This window comes from Lynx canadensis, chromosome A1 (genome assembly GCF_007474595.2).
Source record: "Lynx canadensis isolate LIC74 chromosome A1, mLynCan4.pri.v2, whole genome shotgun sequence".
NCBI lineage: Eukaryota > Metazoa > Chordata > Mammalia > Carnivora > Felidae > Lynx > Lynx canadensis.
The window spans coordinates 81,846,133-81,867,968 of NC_044303.2; the positions used below are offsets into that span (position 1 = coordinate 81,846,133).

General features: G+C 54.7%; 1 protein-coding gene across 6 annotated transcripts in view; it reads left to right on the plus strand.

Annotated features, from left to right (window-relative positions):
* Window positions 1-501: 501 nt before the first annotated feature.
* The window catches only part of ATP11A (ATPase phospholipid transporting 11A), a 122,597-nt gene continuing 101,262 nt past the window's right edge, over window positions 502-21,836 (plus strand). For all 6 annotated transcript variants that reach the window (XM_030314307.1, XM_030314316.1, XM_030314326.1 and 3 more), the window contains exon 1: window positions 502-577. In XM_030314307.1, the coding sequence (XP_030170167.1) occupies window positions 539-577 (39 nt within the window). In that variant the 5' untranslated portion in view covers window positions 502-538. The remainder of the gene's footprint in view (window positions 578-21,836) is intronic.

A 21,836-nucleotide genomic window follows, 5' to 3' on the forward strand; every position in this document is an offset into this window, starting at 1 on the left:
GGGGGCGGGCCGGGCACGGGCACGCGGAGGGCGGGCCACGGCCGCTCGCGCGCGCGCGCGCGCATGGGGCGCGGGCGCGGGGGTGGGGGCGCGGGGCGGGGGCCGCGGGGCGCATGCTCACTCGCGCTCGTGACGCGCGCGCCGGGGCCGGGCGGCCGGAGGCAGGGCCGAGAGGGGCGGCGGGCGGGGGGCAGGGGCGGGAGGGGAGGAGCCGGGGCGCCGAGCGGCGCCGAGCGGGGAGAGGAGGAGCCGAGCGGCGCCGAGCGGAGCAGAGGAGCGGCGGGCGCAGGAGCGGAGCACACGGTCCGCGCCTCCTCGCTCCCGGCCCGCAGCCCCCCGCCGGCACCCCGGGCCCCGAGCCGCCACCCCGGGCCGGGCCGGGCATGAGCGCGGAGGGGCCGCGGCCGCCTCCCGCTCCGCCCGGCGCGCCCAGGCCGTGACCGGGTCGGGGGCGCGCGGCCGCACTCGGGCCCGGGCCCATGGGCGCGCCGAGCCGGGCGCGGGGGCGCTGAGCGCGGCGGGCGCGGCCGGAGGAGCCATGGACTGCAGCCTGGTGCGGACGCTGGTGCACAGATACGTGAGTGCCGCCCGCCGCGGGGGTGCGGGGGGTGTGGGGGGTGCGGGCTCTGGGGACCCCGCCGCGGCCGGAGGGTGGGACGGGCCCTGGAGACCCCGCGGGGTTCGGGGGCTGCGAGCCTTGGGGACCCCGCGTGGGTGGGTGGGACGGGCCCTGGGTACCCCGCTGCGGCCGGGCGCGGCTTGCCGAGGGTGCACCTCGGGCTTGCGACGGCCCGGCCCGGGCTTGCACCTGCTCCGCCCCGCCGCCGCGCGCTCCCTGGAGTCCGGAGGGGACGGGGCTGCCCCGGGGAGACCTTGGTAGGTTTGCGCGCGGCCCGGGGCTGGGAAGGTACTCTCGTTCGGCTTTGCCTGTCGCGCCCGCACGGGGACTCAGAGATGGGAGAGTCACACTCCAGAAAGGCAGGGACTTTGGTTCGTGTTTGTAACACCACCGGGGGAATCCAGAAGTGAAGTTTGGCATCTTATCCCCCTCCCCCCCCCGAAAGTAACCAATCAGATCGGCGCCCGGGTGTTGTGGGCTTCCTCTGGAGTCCACACTCGCTGGTGACCGGGTGTTGGGGTCAGGGGAAGCTCGGAGGGGAGAGCAGGTTCTGTTTTACATCAGAGCGAGGGGACACCGCGCGCGGCTGTAGTCCCTGGCACCGGTATGAAGGGGGTGTGTGTGCACAAGGGAAGGAAAACTGTCCGGAGGGTGGTGTTTCCTGCCACTGTCTCCACAAAAGGCTCCTTGTTCCCCAGTGGCTGACGTCCGCGCTGGGGCACAGGTCTGAGGAGTCGCTCTCCCTGAGGATTGAGGGCATCATTATGGGCACTTCGCTATAGGAATTACCTCGGGCAGACTTTTCATCTTTATGAGCTGCCTTTGAGTAGGACACTCTGGCAGAGATCAGTTGTCTCTTTTCATCTCCGGGATCGCCAGGTCACTAACCCCGAGTTGATCACTAACCGGGAGGCTCCAGAGTCCAGGGAACTCCCGGCCACCTTCCTCAGGCACTTGTTCCCTGGGGCAGGTCTCAGGGCCTTACGGTTGAGTGGTTGAGCGGGTTGAGTGAGAGTCACCCAGACTTTGGGAAGGGCAGGGCCAGACTTGGGATCTGGAGCTCATATGATTTCCCCCAAAGTCCCTGTTGTGATGTGAGTGGTAAATATCTGATGTGAGTGGTAAATTTGTTTCTCCACTGGGGTAAGTTCTGGAAACCTCAGTCACAGCAACTGCAGGTGACAAGGTGTGTCAGAGAAATGCGTCGCCGTGCAAGGATGTTCTGTGTTACTCCTGTGTCCAGGAGGTGCGGTCCCATTCACAAGGCCTTTTCCGGCCTTTGTTTGCTCAAAGGGAAAAGGAGAAAAGGGTGGAACTAGTATTTGCCTGAAAAGTGCTTACAGCTTTTCAGTTAATTTTCATTCCCTTCCAACTCTTCACATTTTGTGATCAAAGTAACAAAAAGGAGGGTTTCGCTGTGTGGGGAACGGGCCGCCCGCAGGAGAGTTGCCAGAGGTGTGGGTGTCTCTCCTCTGACCCTGAGGCTGGAGGCCCCCAAGGATGGATCTGACCTCTCAGTTCCTGACCCTTCTCCCGGGAATGGGGTGGACACATGTCCAGCGTTTGCTCTGTCCTTTCCTCCAGGCCCTCAGCTGTTTCAGCTGGTATCAACTTCTATACATTTTCATGTAGTTTGCATATTAAAATTCCCTTTTGCTGTGTTGTTAGGCTTATGAAATGACATCTTCCCTCAAACCTAAGTGGCATCTTCCTTAGTGAACTTTCCCAGCCTGTGCGTTATCTGGTGATGTCCCTGGAACGCAAGTTAGGGGCTACTGTTATTTGTGTTTCTCAATTCCACGTCTTTTTTTTTTTTTCTTCCAGTCTGATCATTTGACTATTTCACCGTATTCGCGTATAAGACTATTCATTTCTATATTAAAGTCATTTTGATGCTATTAAACTAGTTTGAGTTTTTCCAGAAACACAATCTGTTTTCTTGGTTATCTTTAATATGTAGGACCAAATTATATTTTCTTTTGCTAGAGGAAGAGGAGCCTGGGATTGAACGCTTACGTCCCTGTGGTTTCCTTATGTGACTTATTTTATAAGAATGAACAAAAGCCTGTATATACCCTGTTCTCTTCCAGTGTCCACATGGTCAGAGATTCTAGGACAGAGAAAAGTTTTAAGCCCCTTCTGAGGTGTGAGGGTTGCCAAAAGGTAACCTCTTGGAAAACATTGCTACCGATACTTTATTCTGGCAAATTCCAGGGGGAGAGAGAGAACAGGCAAATGACTGGGAGAAGTCTGTCCTGGGTCAGGCCATGGACACTCCAGAGCACGAACGACCGGTTGTGTGGATGGATGTAAGTTGTGCACAGATTATTTGTGTTTACAAATAGCACGGTGTTTATGTACCGTGATGTGTGTGTCATGAGGTAGTTTGGCCTACTTAAAAAAATTTTTTTTTTTTTTTAATTTAAAAAGTGGATGGAAAGCTAGTGTCATTTCCTCTTTAGACACGCGAGCTGGGAAGCCCGGGTTCAGGCCAGGGTTTCAGTTCTGGGGGAACCAGCGTAGCCTGGCGGGTCACCTCAGCTTCCGTGGGCACCTGCTTGAATGTGAACCTGGCTGGCCTGCTGCGTGAGCGCTGTAACCTTGGGGAGAGGTTCTCTCATCTGAGAACAGTCCTGGCTCCCGTTCAGGGGGCTGTCGTCAGGATTGTGTGTGTGAGGTGATACAGGGCAGGAGCTGAGAGCGGTGCCTGGCTCTCAGGAAATGCTCAGGACATTTATCACCAACGGCTGTTAACACAGTTGGGTCCCGGCAGGCCGGGTTGGCACGGAGGGAGGGAGAAGCCCTCTGTTGGTTGACGCCAGTCAGCGCCGTCAGTGGGGCACGGGCTGCACGGGAGGTCACTGGTGCCCCAGGATACCGCAGGCCATGTGCAGAGTCCACGGTCCACATCTGTCCATGAAGTTGGTTCATGGGGGAGCATCCCAGGCCAGGATGCGCTCACGGCCATGACACCACGCCCCTTGCCTTCCATGCTGCACATTTAGAAGACCCGACTTTAACGCTCTGGAGGTCAGGAGCCTAATTTTGTTATGTCTGTGTGATGTGTCTGCCACCCTCAGCCGGGGCATTCGCGAGTTCTTTTCTGCCACCTGCCACGGTCTCTACTTGTGTCTTACACTGTTTGCTCTCTAGGATATTTCGAACATTTTAAGAGACTAAACTTCTGAAAAAGGTGAAGGTTTTCCTTGCTGGCAGTAGATCATGTTTCTGGAACAATCTGTTACACCAGGACTTTATAAGGAAAAAGTAAATATTTTTGGTCCCTGGGAGAACTTTAAGCATGACTGTGTTGGAGTGCATTAAACCATCTGAAGGTCCAACTGTTTTATGTGCGCGCATGTGTCTACTTTTGTTCCTTTTTATCAGCAAGCCGTCTGTGACACACGGTCAGCGTTCACCTGAGAGGCGGCCTGTCCTAAAACGGCATTCTTTCGACTTGGTGATTCCAGTCTCAAACACTTAAAATGCCGGGGGATTTGGGAGTTGCCTCTCCTGATCCAGCGCTAGATGGCCCTGTGGGGTCTGCAGGTATTTGACAGAGGTGAACCCCCCCTCGGCCACGGCCACGGTCACTCCGCCTGTCCCCTGTGGACCAGGGCTGCCCGGCCTCGGCCTCAGCTGCTGAGGTGTTCACACAAGCTTGCCCAGCCCTGATCCTGACCTCAGCGGTACTGCTTCTCAGCCGCACATTTTAAAGTAATCTGCCTGGTCTGTAACTTAACCTTTATGTTCTAGCTTTCAGTTAAAGTTTCTGCATTTTCTCTCAAACCCTGTTTAACTTCTGCGTGTTGAGAGCAAGTGATCCTGAGAGGCTTTTATTCCGTGCCACAGGGTCAGTTTCATAACACTGGGGAAGAGGAGCGTGTATGATGGGTTTTGCTACAGTCCGTTAAGTTTCTAGGGATGAGGACGCTGTCTCTGTTTACAGTTGGTTAGAACTGTATTGAAACCACTGATAAACAGACTTCACCGCTTAACTGCACAGGAAGTCCTGTGTTTACAAACCTAAACGCAAATTGTTCCCTGTGCTTGGACCAGATGTTCCAGCAGAAACGGTTGATGAGACATGGTTGGATCCCTAAGTCCCAGACTTATACATGTTTTTCTAACCCAGTTAAATGGAGGCAGAAATGCTATTTATTTGCAGAGAAAATCAATGGAAGGCGATTTTTACAGGGCTAGCAGCTCAGGACTAAACAAGGACTGTTTTTGCTTTCACTGGGATGCTGGTACCTGAGAGAAACAGAATAGTAGATCACGGAGGCCACAGCTCGTACCCCGCCTCTGCCTTGTGAGCCGTGGGCATGCCGGCCAACTTCCCCGGTTTCTCTCTTGAGACGGAGGTGATGAAGGTGCCTCCCTGCACGGAGCTTTCATGGGCCCTGCTGGGAATAGATTCCCCCCCCCCCCCCCACCCCTGCCAGTGTTCGCAGACCTCCAGACCCTCCCCTTTACGTGGAGCATGGAGGCTTTGCCCTGGGCTTCGTGGAGGGAAGGCAGTCACCAGACAGGACACCCCCTCTCCCAGACAGCCCACCAGCCCTGCCCTGTCTGCTCTCGCCTCCTTCTGGTGTGGGGCCCCACGTCTCTCTCTTTCTCCTGGATCATCTGTGTCCCTCGGTCATCTCTGTGGCAGCGGCCAACCCTTCAGATTGCCCCTTCTTTGTGGACTTTCCCGACCCCACACGCCCCTCCCGTTCTCAACCTCTTCCATTTCCTTCACAGCTGAACTTCTGCTATTGTGCTGCTGTCTCCTGCTGTCCCCCTGCAGTCCCCTCACACTCCAGAGGGCTCACCACCATCTCCCTGGTGGCCTCAGGTCCACCTTGAGGCCCTTGGTGTCCTTCGGGTCCCCCCAGCTCACACTGAGAGCATGCTGACTTCTCTCTGAGCCTTGCACATCCAAGCTCTGTCCCTGGGGCACTTACCTTCAGATAGGGGGAGGCAGACAGAGAGCAAAACACAGGCATAAATGTTGGGGTGGACCTGGGGGAGTGAGCTGTGTGCCAGGCAGACAGGCTGCACTGCAGCCCCGTAGCAGCCCCTCGGCTTTCCTGCCTGCCCCGGACCCTGTGCTGGCACCTTCCCCCCTCCATCCGTACCCCTGCCCGGCCCTTCTCGGGTCCCCCAGACTCCGTGCTGGTGCCCTCCCTCCTCCATCTGCACCCCTGCCCAGCCCTTCTTGGGTCCCCTGGGCCCCGTGCTGGCGCCCTCCCGCCTCCATCCGCACCCCTGCCTGGCCCTTCTCGGGCCCCCAGACCCTGTGCTGGCACCCTGCCCCCTCCATCCGTACCCCTGCCCGGCCCTTCTCGGGTTCCCAGGACCCCGTGCTGGCACCCTCACCCCTCCATCCTCACCCCTGCCTGGCCCTTTTTGGGTCCCCAGGACCCTGTGCTGGCGCCCTCCCCCCTCCATCCACACCCCTGCCCAGTCCTTCTCGGGTTCCCAGGACCCCGTGCTGGCACCCTCCCCCCTCCATCCATACCCCTGCCCGGCCCTTCTCGGGTTCCCAGGACCCCGTGCTGGCGCCCTCCCCCCTCCATCCGCACCCCTGCCCAGCCCTTCTCAGGTCCCCCGGGCTCTGTGCTGGCGCCCTCCCTCCTTCATCCACACCCCTGCCCGGCCCTTCTTGGGCCCCCAGACTCCATGCTAGCGCCCTCCCCCCTCCACCTGCACTCTTGCCTGGCCCTTCTCGGGGCCCCAGACCCTGTGCTGGCACCCTCCCCCCTCCATCCACACCCCTGCCCGGCCCTTCTCGGGTCCCCAGGACCCCATGCTTGTGCCCTCCCTTCTTCATCCGCACCCCTGCCTGGGAGGAGCCCCCAAATACCTTCTCCATGTCCGTGGGTCCCACATCTCTTTCTTTCCGCATCCCGGCTGCCCTGCCATGCTCCTGAACAGTTCCTGGTTCAGGGTCATTCCTGCGGAAACACCTGCCGAACAAGTGATTTCCACCTCCCCCTTTCAGTATTGCTGGTACGTACATGGGCGGGCGCTTCTGAAGGAAACTCACGGGTGCTTCCAAGGATCAGGAGTGATTCATGATTCATGAGAGTCTCTTAAAACATGTTTAATGTGACTTCAAACTTTTGGATTTTCTCTTGGTACATTTCACAGTGGTCACTAAGCTGTGGGGGCGGCAGGCAGCTGGCCCACCCCCTCGCCCGGTGAGCACTACACTGGCGAGAGTTGGGTCCTCAGGGCCACAGCCCAGGGTCCCCGCGTCCCACTGGGTCGCCTGCCTGGCTTGGTGGCTTCCATGGGACACATTTCCCCGGTCTCGGTTTAGCGCTTCCTGTGGATCGTGGCGAGTCCTCGGGTAACTGGGTCCCTGGGACCGGCGTTCTGGCTGGACCACGGGCCCTCTCCTGGAGGCATGTGGAGCCCAGGCTCTTACCTGCTCCCTGGCAGGACCCGACCCCTGACACAGGGCACAGAACTTCTGGCACAAATGCTTTTCATTTTCTGGGCAAGTAACTGGGTTTCCCAAAATTTGTTAGATTCTCAAAGGAGCACCTGCCTTGGTCAGGGTTGGAGCCCTTGTCCGAGGACACAGGTGGGAAGCTGGTGGCCCACCCGGGGCGGTGGGGGTGCCTATCTGCACCTGCAGGAGCCGCAGGGGCCCGAGAGCCAGGCTGAGTGTCCGCAGGGGATTTCTGTCCTTTCCCCAGCCTCTCCTTTGTCGGGCTGAGGCCAGACCCAAACAGGAGCTCTGTGGGCAGCCGCACCTGTACTTGCCTCTGCAAACAGCTCTTGAAACGTGTCCCCAGCCACTCTAGGTGGGGGAGATACTCATTTTGTGTGAATATGAACTGGGTTCTTGTCAGAAGCGGTGGGTAAATTTTTCCTGCTCAGACAGTTGGTGAAACAGTTGGTGAAAATAAGATCATTTCCTTGGTTTAGAAAATAAGATGGGAATTTCAAGAGAAGGTTTGTTACCTACGAGGAAGACTTTGGCCAAAGACCAGCAAATTATGCATTCCGCGCAGGTGGTGTCTCTGCCCCCAGTCTGCTCATCCCCTCGCTCCCATGCCCCAGAATGGAATAAGGAGGGGGGCTGCTGAGAGAGAGGGAGGGAGAGAGACACAGGGACAGAGACAGAGAGAGAGCAACAGAGAACAAAGGGACGGCCCCCTCTCTGAAGGAGCCTGGGATGTCTTGCATGGGAAACAGGGAGCCCTCGCAGCGTCTCCGTGACGGGCACCCCGTCTCTTCCACACAAGAAGTGATCTTGGCCACTGCGGTCTGCGTCCCGTGAGGGGTGGTCCTGTGCTGTCAGCGCGCCCTGCCGCGTCCTGGAATGACCTTGAGAAGCAGGCCAGTCCACTCACAGCTCACTGCAGGGGTCACTTCATTGAAACCCTGGACCTCTTTTGCCTTATTGGTGAGTTTGCCCCCAGGTGCCCCTGCCTGGACCCAGTTTCCCGCCTCCCAGATCAGACTCAGGAGGACGGCGGGCGCTTTGCAGGAGGACATGGGGACAGAAGTTCATGAACCAGGGTGTACCCAACAATGAGAGTGGTCTTGGCACTCTGAGGTGTGCCGTCTGGAGAAGCTGGTTTGTAACTATGATCTGCTTGGACCCTTGGTCCTTCTTCTCATTGTTACCCTGGGGCCTGCACTTTCGTGTCCAGGAAACACACAGATAAGACATTTTCTTGATGTGCGTGAGCATGTATCCATGCTCATGAGTTAGCGTATGCATAGTTAGTCCCGGGATGGCAGGTGGTGGTTGGCATGTGACAGTCAGGCTCTGCTTAGTTTGGTTCAGAGGTGAGGAGCTCGGGGGCACAGGAAAACAGTCGTCTGCCCTCCTGGAGAAGACCCCCCATGTGTGCCTGATGCTGTCGTGCCGGGAGGATTCCAGACCCAGGGAACCAAGGGCCGGGGGTAGAATCTTGTGTAAAGCACGTGGCCAGCAATTCATTTTGCCCCGTGAGTAACTTTCCCACGTCGTTACGGCCCCGGAGAGACGGAGCAGCCCCGGCAGGTCTCATCGCCGACGTAGACTGTGCGGGGTACCATGTTGGGCTCAGGTTGAAGGTACCTCTTCCTTCCTCCAGTGGTACCTGCTTGTGGAACCCGTCGTGTCTCAGGACCTGAGCCGTCTCCGGAGGATGGAGATCCGTGAGAGGCTGTAGATACGGCTCCGTGGTAAGGAGCCGTGCGTGCCCGAGAAGGTGCCGGAACATGCTTCCCCTTTGCCCTGAGAGTCCCGAATTCTTCATGTAGACGTGGCGTGTGGCCCAGACCCATGAGGGGAGCCCGCACCCTTCCAGGCTGCTCCTCGCTGGCACACTCACCTGGGGGCTCGCTCCCCCTCCCATGTCAGCTTGAGTGTGCAAGGAGAGAGTAGGCTGCAAAATCAAAGTAAGTGGCGCAAAATCGACACACGCACCAGGCTCTTCTTGGAAGCCCTGCGGCCTGCAGCCCTGCAGCCCTGGAGCCTGGTGCTGTGTGTCGATTTTGCGCCATTTACTTTGATTTTGCAGCTCACCTCTTCTGCCCCCCGTGTCTTTTCCCGTGTCTTACTGGGTGAGGTTAGCAGCCGGCCAGTTTCTGGAATGGTCGTCCTGCTGACATAGATTATCAGGGAAACAGATGCTAAGAATGTGATACAGGAGGAATTGTTTTCATCCAGAGATGACACTCTGTTCACTGTGTTTTCTTTTTTTTCTTTACTTCCTTTGAGAGAGGGAGAGAGCAAGTGCAAGCTGGGGCAGGGCAGAGAGAGGGAGACTGGATCCCAGGCAGGCTCCAGGTTATCACTGAAGACAGAGTGAGACAGGTACTTGTCTGTCTCAGCTCAGGCTGGGTAACAAAACGCCCCAGGCCGGGCAGCTTAGACCACAGACAGCCCAAGATCAAGGAGCTGGCACGTTCATTTCTGGTGAGAGCCCCTTCCTGGCCTGCAGAAGGCCGCCCTTGCACCGTGTCCTCACGCGGCCTTTGCGCGTGTGCTCAGAGAGAGAGAAAATACTGGTGATCACCGTCTCCAGGTATGATCACACGGGGCTTCGGGCTTGAATATGTGAATTTGGGAGAGGCCCTGTCCAGTCTGTAATGGTGGTGTATTGAGAAAGCGGGCACCGTTTAGGTTGTGAGTGTTCAAATAAATGGGAAAAGCAGAGAGAGGGGTTTGAAAAAGCACATTAAGTTTGCTTAGTGTTCTATCAAAAATATAGAAATAAATGTTCCACAGAATCTGGGAAGAGAAAAATAAGATCAATATTTAGCGGGAATGGGTCCTTTAAAACTGTGGATGTCGGTGATTGGGCCGCCATTCGGCAGAACAGCCCCAGTTTCCATCGCCCCATAGATCTGAGGTTGTAGTCGTTTATGTTTTTCTCCCTACTGCTCCTTTCCCCGGTGCAGGAGGCTGGCAGGAGAGTCGCCGCTGGTATAAAACAAGGCTGTGAGGTATTGTTTTGGTCTTTGTATTATAATCCAAATACACAGCATCTGGCTTGTTGACGGGACAGATGTCACCATATTCGGCACATAACTGGATTGGACGCGTCTGCTTGGGCTGCTGTGTCGTGGTCTGGTTGTTCTAGTAAATGCAATTGCATCTGGGGACTTCTTTTGGCCTCTGAACAGGATGACATTTCACCTTTGGCAGAATTGGAGAGTGAGCATTGGAAATTGAGCCCTACTCTCTGGTTAGGGTGATGGGAACGCGCTGTCCCCCTGCGGCTGCCCGGAGCCTGGACCACCTGTAGCCGTGTGGGCTGGCAGGTGGCCGAGTTCCCGACCCCACCGCTGCCCCTTTCTGTGCCGGGTTTTTTACAGTCACAGCCTCGTTGTCCTTCATTAAATATTTGCTTACGTGGTTGTAGCGTCGAGCAGAAATGACCCTAAAGCATGATTCATCTTTGGATCAGGAGTGAGGGTGGCCTCTGATGCGTGTCGGAGGAGCTCTGGATATTTTCACTCACTTTGCTGATGGTGTGGGCTGAATGGTCCCGGCCTGCAGGAGGAACCGTAAAAACATTTGCGACGCTGCTTGAAGCCATGGCCCCAGAGGACATCCTCCAGCTCGCGGCACTGTCTTTCCCAAAACCCCGTGTGCACATGAGATCCAGAAGCTCTCCAGTCCGTGTTTTGGGAAATGAGTCTGAGATTGGCGTGGCAGCCAGTCCCCCCTCCCCGAGTACCTGCTCCAGCCCGGGGTGGTGTGACTGCTGTTCTCCTCCCTGGACAGACCTTCCGGCCTGCCCGGGGAGGAGGTGGCCACCCCACGCGGCATTACATAATCTCCCTCCTTCAGAGAAAAGAGGATTTCCTCCAGCCTATTTTCAGCAAAGGATTAGGGGCAATGAAGTTCTACCATTAGGATGTCATCTAGATTTTCTTGTGATTTGTCAAGGAGCCCTCAGAAACTCCCCACCAAAACACAAGTTTGGAAATCGTGGAATCAATTGAAAATTGTTATGTGGAATAAAATTCTGGAATGGTCATTCGTATGGAAGACGTGGGATTTGAGGGTAAATCAGACTAGGTTTACAAAATGCCCGAGAGTGACAGATAAACCATACGCATATGGAAGGATTTGAGGCACCTTTTCTCTCTAGTGTGTGTGGTGCTGTTTTGATTCAGGTAAATGCGGACGAGCCACCGAAGGGTTGGGTGGCCATTGCGGCACGTGCCTTTTCCGCAGTAACGTCCAGCTTGGATGAAAACCCAGGATACCTGTGAGTGTGACGAGAGCCTCGTGGCCATCGTGTGGGCTGGCTCTTGGTCCTTGCGCTGATGTCCCCTTGCTCCTTTGTGTTTCTCTGATGTAAAGTGGCAGTAAAATATGTGAGCTCCTGGCATTGAGAACACGTATGGGGCAAACCCATGAAGACTCTTGAGAAGCGTGTGGCATACTCAGCACCTCGGTCCATCGGGTACTTGGTGAGTGCCTGCTGTGTGCGCTGGGGCTTCCGTGGGGGCTCAGCAGGCAGACTCGCGGGCTCGCCTGGAACTGCGCGCAGGTGGCAGCTGATGGAGAGGAAGCGCGGAGCTGGCTTGGCGCCAGGAAGGGCCGCGGAGCCACGTCAGGGCCACCGGGCCGGGACGCTGGTGCAGAAGGTGGGGGGTGAGCGCAGCACAGCCCATCCTCCAGGGGCCCGACTTGCACGTGGCGATGCTCACATTGCCTTTGCCTAAAACGGGTGTTGCTGGTGATGAAGAGTTAAATTTGTTTTGAAACCATGTGGCCAAATGGGGAAAGTGTTACATAACACATAAAGTAGGGTGATCTTTAGGGGTACAAAGAAGTATCCATTTATTGGACAAACACGCTGGTTTATGACAGTTGTTTTCATTGTAGTGAAACTTACATAACCTAAGATTTACCTTTTTCCCCACTTTTAGGAACATGTGCGTTTCCCTGTCGTGCGGCCACCGCCGTCTCCAGAACCATTTTGTCATCCCGAATGGGAACTGATTCACAGCAGTTTTAGGTAGTTCGTTGTGTTTGACATCGTATGTCGTGCTGGTTTGGAAACACACATTTTTAACCAATGAGAAAGACCTCAACAGGGTCATGAAGAGAGGTTACTGACATTTGAGCACTAATTACATTTTAATGCAAAATGTACCCAAGTAGGAGGATTTTTTTCTTTTAAGTAATTTGTGACGGTAACTTTTACTGAAACTTAAACACTTGAAGGTGAAGATTCATCTGAGATTTGTTTTGCTTAACTGTGCTTGTCTGCAAGCATCACCGTGGGGATGGTTCTGGAGAATAGCACCTGGTATTCGTCCTACAAAAGTGATCTTCCACAAGGCAGAATTTCTTTTTCTTTCTTTTCTAATGTTTATTTATTTTTGAGAGAGAGCAGGGATGGGGCAGAGAGAAAGGGGGAGAGAGAGAATCCCAAGCAGGCTCCAAGCTGTCAGCACCAAGCCCTCTGTGAGACTCAAACCCACAAACCGTGAGATCATGACCTGACCTGAAATCAAGAATCAGATGCTTAACAGACTGAGCCACCCAGGCTCCCTTCATGAGGCAGAATTATGTAAAAGTTATGTCTACACGGCAGTACATTCAGAGCAAACAGCTCATCATAATAAGTTTGTTTAATGATGTTTATGGAGTCACGTGGCTTTATCCTAAGTGCATTTGTAAGAAGTAGGAATTAAAGCATTTTATGGACATTATCTTCCAGAAGCTCCCTTCTGCTAATTGACTGTTTGGTTTGACTGCGTTATCCATTTTCAGTGGATCTGTAACATGTTCTTTTACTATCTTACAGATGATTAAGAAATAGATTAGTTAAATTCAAAATTACATGTGAGAGTGTCTTCTCTAAAATGGTCCATTCTGTGAGAAGTGATTGATTTCTACCAAAGGTGATGCGAGGTTTTTTTATCCTTAAATTGGAGTAATTCTTTGATTTCATAAATTGCTCCACTGCTTTTTAGACAACAGCCTGGCTCCAAGAGCTACAGGTCCCCGGGCACTAAGGTGCTTGATTTAGGAACAAGAAATTTAGCTGTAAAACTAAGCGATTATATTATAAATACTCTGTCTCATTAAAAACCATGGCTGTGCAGTGAGCTGGCCAGACGCCCTGTCTGGCAGGTAACCCTTGGAGTTGACAGAAAACAAAAAGTAAAAATAGAGAATTAATGGCTTTTTCTTTGGATCCTCACATTTTAGTTCATTAAAAAATGGGTTGAGGGGTGCCTGGGTGGCTCAGTCAGTTGAGCGTCTGACTCTTGATTTCGGCTTTGGTCATGATCTCACGGTTTGTGAGTTCAATCCCCGCATTGGACTCTGTGCTGACAGCGTGGAGCCTGCTTGGGATTCTGTCTGTCTGTCTCTGTCTCTCTCTGCCCCCTCCCCCCACACGCTCGCTCTCTCTCTCTCTCTCTAAATAAACAAACTTAAAAAATTGGGTTGATATTGGCCTTTATGAATTTATTACCCTTGCAGATTCAGAGATGTGCTTCATCTGACGGATGGCGTCTTGAGCTCCTCACTCAGGGTGTGGTCTGTGCTCCAAGAGGCTGGCACGTGGCATGGAGTTGTCCTCTTTTGTCCCCACCCTGCTACAGACAGTTCACGCAGCCGTGGTCACGTCTCTCCTGACTGTGCTGTGAGCTCAAGGCTGGGGTTTCTGTCAGAATTCAGGATCCTGAGTATCTTATTCCATTTTGGTTTGTTCCTCCAGCCGGCTGGCAAGGGCCGGGCTCCAGAGCAAACCCTAGGAGGCCATCCAGGGTGCCGGTTCTGTGTTGCGGGACGGATGTTGGGGGGGGGGGCTCTGTGCAGGTACACTGTCACTGTGGCCCCCAGAAAGCAGCCTGGCCCTCTGCCCTCCATCCTTGGGAATCCTGGTCCAGGTTAGGACCGGGACACACGTGTGGCTTAGCCTGTGTGTTGTTCCTCAGCTCCCACATGTCCTCGTGGTCGATCGTCGTGTGGCGGGCCAGGGTCTGGAATCTGCCATCAGTGACAGTTTCGCCAGATTCTCAGGACCATCTCTGCAGGCATGCAGGGTGCGACGTGGAGGTCTGGGCTCTGGTCCCATGGGCCCGCAGTTTTTCCAGTAGATTTAAATTGTGTCTTAAAGGCCGGGAGGTGGCCTCCAAACACGTGAGCTCCGAGCCAGTGAGCTCCAAGGAGTGCGCCTTGTAGCCGTGGTCCCCTTGTGTTGCCCATGTGGCTCTGACCTGTGTTAGTTCCAGATTTGCGCCGGACTGCAGCTTGAAGGCCACTCCCAGTGCCCGGCGGCCGCCCGGGGCTCACTGATGGATGTGAGCCAGCGCCTAGGGTTGCTCTAGCCGTGACAGCAGGGAGGACCGAGGGCAGGACTGGAGGGCAGGACCTGGTCTTCAGGAGCGTGGCCCTACATCGGCGGGGGGCCCTCTCTGGGCCTATGGCTCTGACACCCTGGCTTTGCATTCGGTGTCCTCTGTGGGTGGGAGCGCCCAATATCAAACGTTTAACGACAAGAGAACCATGTCACTCACAGGTGGCAGCTGGACAGGTAAGGAAGACCAGTTCTATCATTTGGCAAATACTGAAATAACAAAACCCGTGATGGGACAAGTCACAGAGACCTGCTGTCCCTGAGGCTCCTGGGAGGGGACGAGGACACATTTCTTCCTGCAGCTCTGGCTCCTGTCTTCCCACAAACCTGGTGGTGATTTGGAATTAGCAGCAGTGGGCTCAGGGGCAATGGTTGGGCTGAGGGCAGCCAGGGAGAAGGGTCCTGCGTGCCAGGCACCTGGGCCTGAGAACAAATACGGGCAAGGTGGGGTAATGGTGCTTCCCATCTGGTGCCCCTTTCCTTCCCGGTGCCTGAGCCCTGCTGCTGTCCACAGCGGGTGGCCTGGCAACCCCCGCCCTCCAGCCTGCAGCAGGTAAGGCTTGCACCAGGCACCGTGGGCGGGGGTGGGGGGCAGGCTTACGGCAGCCTCACCCCACGTTCTCCAGACTCTTCCTAGAGCTGCTCTGTTGTAATCTAGGATTTGCTGGGACTTGAAGTAGGGAGAGATTGTCCTCAGTTATTTGCTCAAAATGAAAACTCAGAGGGCAGGCTCCTGACACAGGTTGGCTATCAGGCCTGCCCGTGGGATGGAAGAAAAGGACGAGGAAGGGCCCCACTGAGCCCACCCGCCGACCGGTGCTGTGTGGCCTCGTGCTCCCGGGGTGACTGGCTTTTGCTTTTGGTTTTGAAGTCCTGGCTTTCCCGAATTCCAGACGTGAGTTCACTGGAGAGCGGAGTCTCCAGGAACCGGGGGGAGCGTGTGAAGCCACGTTCAGCGTCTGGAGTGATGGGATCAGACAGAGAGGCAGCCTGCGTCCACCCATCCGTCCCTGCGCAAGCAGCAGGTGACGAACGCAGAGGGGGTCGTCCTCCCCAGCCAGGGGTGCGGGGTGCAGGGGATGCTGGCCCCACGGGGAGACACGAGGTTGTCTGCTGGCTGCTTGAACCACGACTGCCAGCTGCCTCTTGCGCAGTCTGCTTCCACTGCCCCCTCCCTCCCCAGGCTGGGAACTCCGCTCTTCCCCAAAGTGCTGCAGCTGGTTTCTGCTTCCCGTAGAACCCGGCGTGAGGGCTGGCTTTCTGCAGCCCTCCTGTGTCCAGGTGGGTGTCCTTTAGACCCCCCCCGGTGACAGGCCCAGGGCAGGGTCTCTCCCCTCCTGCGTGACCACTACATGGACCTCATTAGGAAGCTCAGGCAGGCTCCCCAGTTTGGCTGGGTGCCAGGGCGGTGGGGTGACAGCAGCCCGCCCTTCATGGTTGGAAGCACTCTGGCTGTAAACTGCTGGCCACACACCCCAGACCTCTTCCCCGGAGCCAGACCTCTCCCCGGGAGCCCCCCGTTCATGGACCAGCCTGGTGTCTTGCCCGAGGCAAAACCCGTGTCTGATGGGCCGCTCTCTGGCTGGAGCGAAATCAGTCTGCTGCCTCCTCTTCTGTCCTCAGGCAGAGTGGCAGGTGTGTGCCAGCCTGCGTGGGGGTCCCCCTTCGAGTGCGCCCCCTCACAGGAGGTGCCGTGGTGTCTCCAAGGTCGGCTGTTTCTCCAGCAGCCGCCCCTGGACCTCAGTGCCCCAGGAGAACCGGAATTGGCCTTTGTTTGGATGTTGGAAGGAGACACATTGGGTCAATGTGAGCTGATCCTTCAAAGTTTCGAACAAATTCAGCTGAATTTCAGTGAATTCGTAATAGTTCCAGATCATCTGTTTTGGTATTCTGCATAGTACGTAACCGTTGACAAAGCTATGAATTTTTGTGAGATGAAGTCATTTTTCCTGTGGGTGTAAGAATTTATATTACTGAACGTACTTAAATAAGAACCCGCACGTGTATGACGGTTTTGGGTGTGCTGTCTGTCTCAAGAGATCAGTGGGCTTTTAGTATTTGTGGAGTGCTGTGGCCTCTTAGGCTCCAGTTTTCAGGCAGAATGGAAAGTTCCTTTCCCGTCTGTGGTGTGGGAAGATCACATTCTGGCCATCTAATCTTTGGCTGATGGCTAACTGTTGGTAAGAATGGAATGAAACCACACAGAGCTTGGGTGTCCCCGGTCGAGGCAGAAGAAAGCCAGGAATATTGGCGAGGGGCCGAGGCCGGTGCAGACAGAGGGAGGCGGGGTGTGCGGAGTCCTCACACCCCTCTCCCCTGCTCTTCCTTCCAAGGCCCCACTCCCTCGTCTCCCCTGCCTTCTCCAGCCCTCACCTCCTGCTCATTAAGGAGCATTTTCTGGGTCCGGGGACCTGGGAGCCGTGACGCCTGATGGGGGACACTTTAACCCAGGGAAGATGCCTGTGGTAGTTTTCCTGTGTTAATTGACATGGTGGCGATAGCCCCGCCTCTTCCACAGGCTGGGAGCTGCCGTGGGGCGGGCGGGGGGCACAGGAAGGAGGGAGGAGAGGTGGGGGGCCTGGCCCGGCTGCTCCGTGGGCAGCTTGCTCTTCCAGCGCTGCGTCCCGTGCTTATTTTGTGTGCTTCCGTGGTACGGCCCTCGCCCTGTGATGCGGCTTTGACGGGGACCTAGAACGAGCAGGTGAGCTACTCCTGACTCCTGACCGCGGGACGGTGGCCAGCTCCCGAAGCTGTCGGTCCCGGAGTTCCTGGCGGATCAGTGAGGTAACATGCAGCATTTTTTACTGTGGTGACAGGCACGTGGTCGAAAACTTAGCGACGTAGCCATCTGACGAGCTGAGAAGCAGAGGCGCTGGGCACGTTCACAGTATGGTGCTGTGTCATCACCCTCCAACTTGGGGACTCTTCACCTTGCAGACGGAGCCTCTGCCCCCCTTAAACCCCAGCCCCCCAGCCCCTGGCAGCCTCCCGCTCTCTTTTGACGAGTCTGAGTGCATCGCGTGAGCAGACTCACACAGTATCCGCCTTGCTGTGACCGGCTCGGTTCACTCGGCATAATGGCTCTGGTTCTATCCATGTAGCGGAATCTATCAGAACCCGTGTCAGAATTGCCCTCGTCTTTGAAGCTGAATAACGGAATGTCACACACGTTGTTCATCCCCGTCGTCGGTGCCCGGAACCTTCCCACGGGACTAGTGCCCTCACGTTGTCCCAACGTGCCGCGAAGAACGAGCGGGGTCAGCTCTGTCGGGGGCTGGCTGTGTTCCCTGTGCGCCTGGGCCCCAGCACTGACCCGTCTATTCTTTCCACACGTCATCAGATCCCCCTTTCCCTGGGAATTCTTTCTAGATCTTTCTCCGGTGTGGCCTTAATCCACGCCTGTTCATATGTGGCTGCTTTGCCAGTGTTAATTTGGACCCAGTAGGTTCCCTGCTGTTTTGTGAGTGTTTCTTAGTAACTGGGCCGGTGCCCTGAGGGCCTGGGGACCCCGACTTCCCTTCTGGGTGTGGCTCCCAACCCCCGAGGCTTGGGCAGGATGTGGAAGCACCTCTTCCTTAGAAATCCCGTTCTTCCCTCATCCACGGCGTCACAGTCTGCTCTGGAGGGAGAGCTACATGTATGTCCAGTCTTTGGGGTGTGCCTCCCTGGCAGCCTCAGGGTGGGAGGAGGCCTGGGAGGAGGCCTGTGAGCTGCTCCTTTGCCCCGTGAATTTGGGGAGACTGCAGACGCTACAGAATTCTGGCCAGAAGTGCTTGTGGCAACTTCTGCTTTCTGAGCCTGGTTCTCCAGCCTCCCAGAGCTGCCTCCAGTCCCTGTGGTAAACTACTTGGCAGAACAAATGAGTGCTGCTCCCTGGGCCTGGCTTCTCTCTGGACCCAGTGCTTCCCTGGACCCAGTTGCTCCCTGGGCCTGGCTGTCCTGCTTTGAGCCGCACACCTGGTGGTCAGGAGCCAGTCAGCTGTGTCTTGTGCATTCCTGGCCCACAGGAGCTACGGATACGCTAAGTGGTGGTCAAGAGCCCCACGCAGGCATAGTGGGCTTGCGGCCTGGGCGGGGATGTGGGCGTGTTCTGAGAATGAGGAAGTGGAGATTTTCTGCTGGGAATTCTGTGAATGAGGACTGAGAACCACAGGCACAGATTATTCTGCCTGGAGAAGAAATGTTTTCTTCCTTCAAGTATAAAGAATTGAATGATCGTGGCAAAATGTAAAATGCAAGATATGGTCTCATTTATCTGCAGTAAAAGGCTGGTAAAGCCAGCACATGACCAGGTCACAGCCAACATCTTTTTCTCCTGAATCACATCCAACCTGTTTTGCCACTTTTGTTTCAGAGCGCAGGGTTGCAGTCCAGCACGGATGTGTGCCCTCTGGTCACGCCATGCTAGCTTAGGTCCGCCCATGGGATTCTTTGGAAAACACTTTCAGAAAGAAACATTTTATCCACTTTCAGAAAGAAACGTATTATCTGGGTGGAGAATAAATGCTTGTGGCAAATGTTTCTGGTGCTTCGGGTCTGCGTGTGCAACCTTTAGGTTACTGCACTTTGCAAACACTACTGTTAAGTTTACAGGTTTTAGGTTTTATATGTTAATTCATTTTCAGCTTCTCTCGCTGCTTTTAATGGCAAGTGAGAGTGATAATTCCCTCCCTGTCTGAAGATACTGACCTCCTTAAATAATTGGGAGTGAACGGAACCAAACCTCCTGCCTGATGCTACTCTTAAAAGTTTCAAAACGACACGTCTGCACCGGAGCAGCTGCCGCAGCGTCTGAGGGGCTTGTCTCTCCCCGTTCGCCACAGGAGAGGCCCTCCTCGGCTTTACTTCTGCTCGGTGCTTTTGCCACCGGAAAAAGGCATAAAAGCAACGCGGGTTATTAAGTTGTCTGCATTTTTTTGTGGCTTTAACAATTTCAAACTTATTTCGGCTCACGACGTTCGTTCTCCTTTTGTTGGCGCTCATAAAATTTGATTTGTCAGCCAGCCAAAAACCAGCGCTTCTGGTCAGCAATCCCAGGGCTTCGCACACATTCCGGAGAACTCCAGGTGCCGTTTGAAATCTCGGTGTGTCCGGTGGGGCCCTGCCTCCCTGTTGTGTGTGGTGCCCCCTGGGGAGGCGGAGACAGAGGGTCAGCACCTCTGGGTTGGGACCCGTTTGTCCCTCTGTTCAGGTTCTGGTAATCATCCTACCCTGTTCCATGGGTTTTGAGTTAGCACTTAGTGGTCAAGAGCAGGGTCCATTAGAGGCTAGTCTTTTATGATAGAATAGTAAGGGGCCAGGAAGGCTTAAGATTTTGCCATTGGTTTTAACAGAAAAAAAGACCATGTGTGGACAGCCTATACCTGTCTGAGGTGCGCACATGTGGTGTTTGAATGGCACTGACTGCTATTTTGGCAAATTGTCAAGGGGGCCGCGGGCTGTGGCCTGAGTGTGTCCTTTTGAAGCAGGGTTAGGTAATTTTATGATCATGTGCCTCAGGTATATAAACGGCTTCAGAAGAGGCAATAAAAAAGCAAATGAATATAGAAGATCACCTTGTATTTTTTTCTTATATAATTTTCCCGTTTATTACTTTGTTGTGAAACACCATTAAAATTTCGGGAAAATCTCAGGTTGGTTAACCTGTACATTGTGTGAGTAATCCCACTTACTTAAAACACTGTATCCTGGGGGCGCCTGGGTGGCTTAGTCGGTTGAGCGTCTGATTTCAACTCAGGTCATGATCTCACAGTCGGTGAGTTCAAGCCCCGTATCGGGCTCTGTGCTGACAGCTCAGAGCCTGGAGCCTGCTTCAGATTCTGTGTCTCCCTCTCTCTCTGACCCTCCCCTCGGTCATGCTCTAACTCTCTCTGTGTCAAAAATAAACATTAAAAAAAAAACAACACTGTATCCTGATGTGGAGTAAATATTTCCATTCCATGAATGGGGATTCACCTCAGAGAATCACAGTCCAGGAGCACAATAGTGCGAAAGTCCTGGGAATTTTCCGCGAGGTGGGCTGCAGCGGTATTGTTGCACTCAAATCTCTGCAAGAGAACGATTCAGCCTTTCCCTGAGAGTTCGTGCACAGCTATACTGCGCGGTCCTTTCAAAAGATGATGTTGAGTGCGGGTTCCTGATGTGGGGAGAAGTCTGTACTGTGCTGGATGAGAAAGCACATCACTGGCCGTATGTATGACATGACCTCACTGTGATTAGGCCTCTGTTTGGATTCATGTAAATATAGAAAAAAATCTGGAAAAACACGCACAAAAATGTTAGTCACGATTGTGGCTTATTGGTATTTTCATCTTTGTTGTTCTGTCTTGTGCTAAAAGTTTTATACTGATCATGTTTTACTTTTGTAATCAGAGGAGAGAATAAAGCTTTTATGATAGAAGTGAGTTGCACAGCTCCGACCATTACCGCCATTATTCTAGGAACAGACCCTTAGCAGACCCGAGCCTCTGTCCTGCACCTGATGGAACTGAGCTCAGGGGCCCGAGACCTGGCTCTTGGATTCCCCTCGTGTTAGCCCTTGGGACGCCCACCAGCCCCGCCCCATGAGCATAGTCCCATTTGTGCCACGAAGACCTCCTCCCCCAACACCAAGACTACCTTAATTTATTTATTTTATGCGTATATATTTTAATGTTTATTCCTTTTTGAGAGAGAGAGAGAGAGGGTGTAAGCAGGGGAGGGGCAGAGAGAGAGGAAGACACAGAATCCGAAGCAGCTCCAGGCTCTGAGCTGTCAGCACAGAGCCCGACACAGGGCTTGAGCTCACAGACTGTGAGATCATGACCTGAGCCCAAGTCGGATGCCCAACCGACTGACTCCCGCCCCCCACCCCAGCACCCCTCCATGAAGAATTAATTGTGCAGGCAGACACTGTGGCGAGTGCCCTGGTTGTGTTTTTCATGGACCACACACCCCACACAACGTGGGAGAGGAAGAGTGGTGTGGGTGTGGCAGTCAGTGGACAGAGAGACCCCCGCCGGGGGCATAGTATGAACACAGAACCATTACGGTGTTTGGTGTAAATGTCGTAGAAATCCTGTATCCACCTTGGCTTAACCGTCCAGCGAAATTCCAGGGCTGTGTCCCCACTTGACATGCTCGCGCCTGCTTGGATGCGTTCAGTAGTTGCTGGCAAAGTGGGTTTCCACCTCAGGATGGACTTCTACAGCCTAGAGATGCTCTCGGATGCCAGGTCTGTTTCCAGCCTTCTGATAAACGGGCTGCAGAGAACTTCTCCGTGCATAGGTCTTTCTCTGGGCCTCTGTGTTTGTGTCCTTTAGGGCAGGTTCTCAAAAGGAGACTTAGTCTGTGTGAGGGAAGAATGGTTTCCAGATTACTTCCAGAAACTCCTACTTCCACTGGCATGC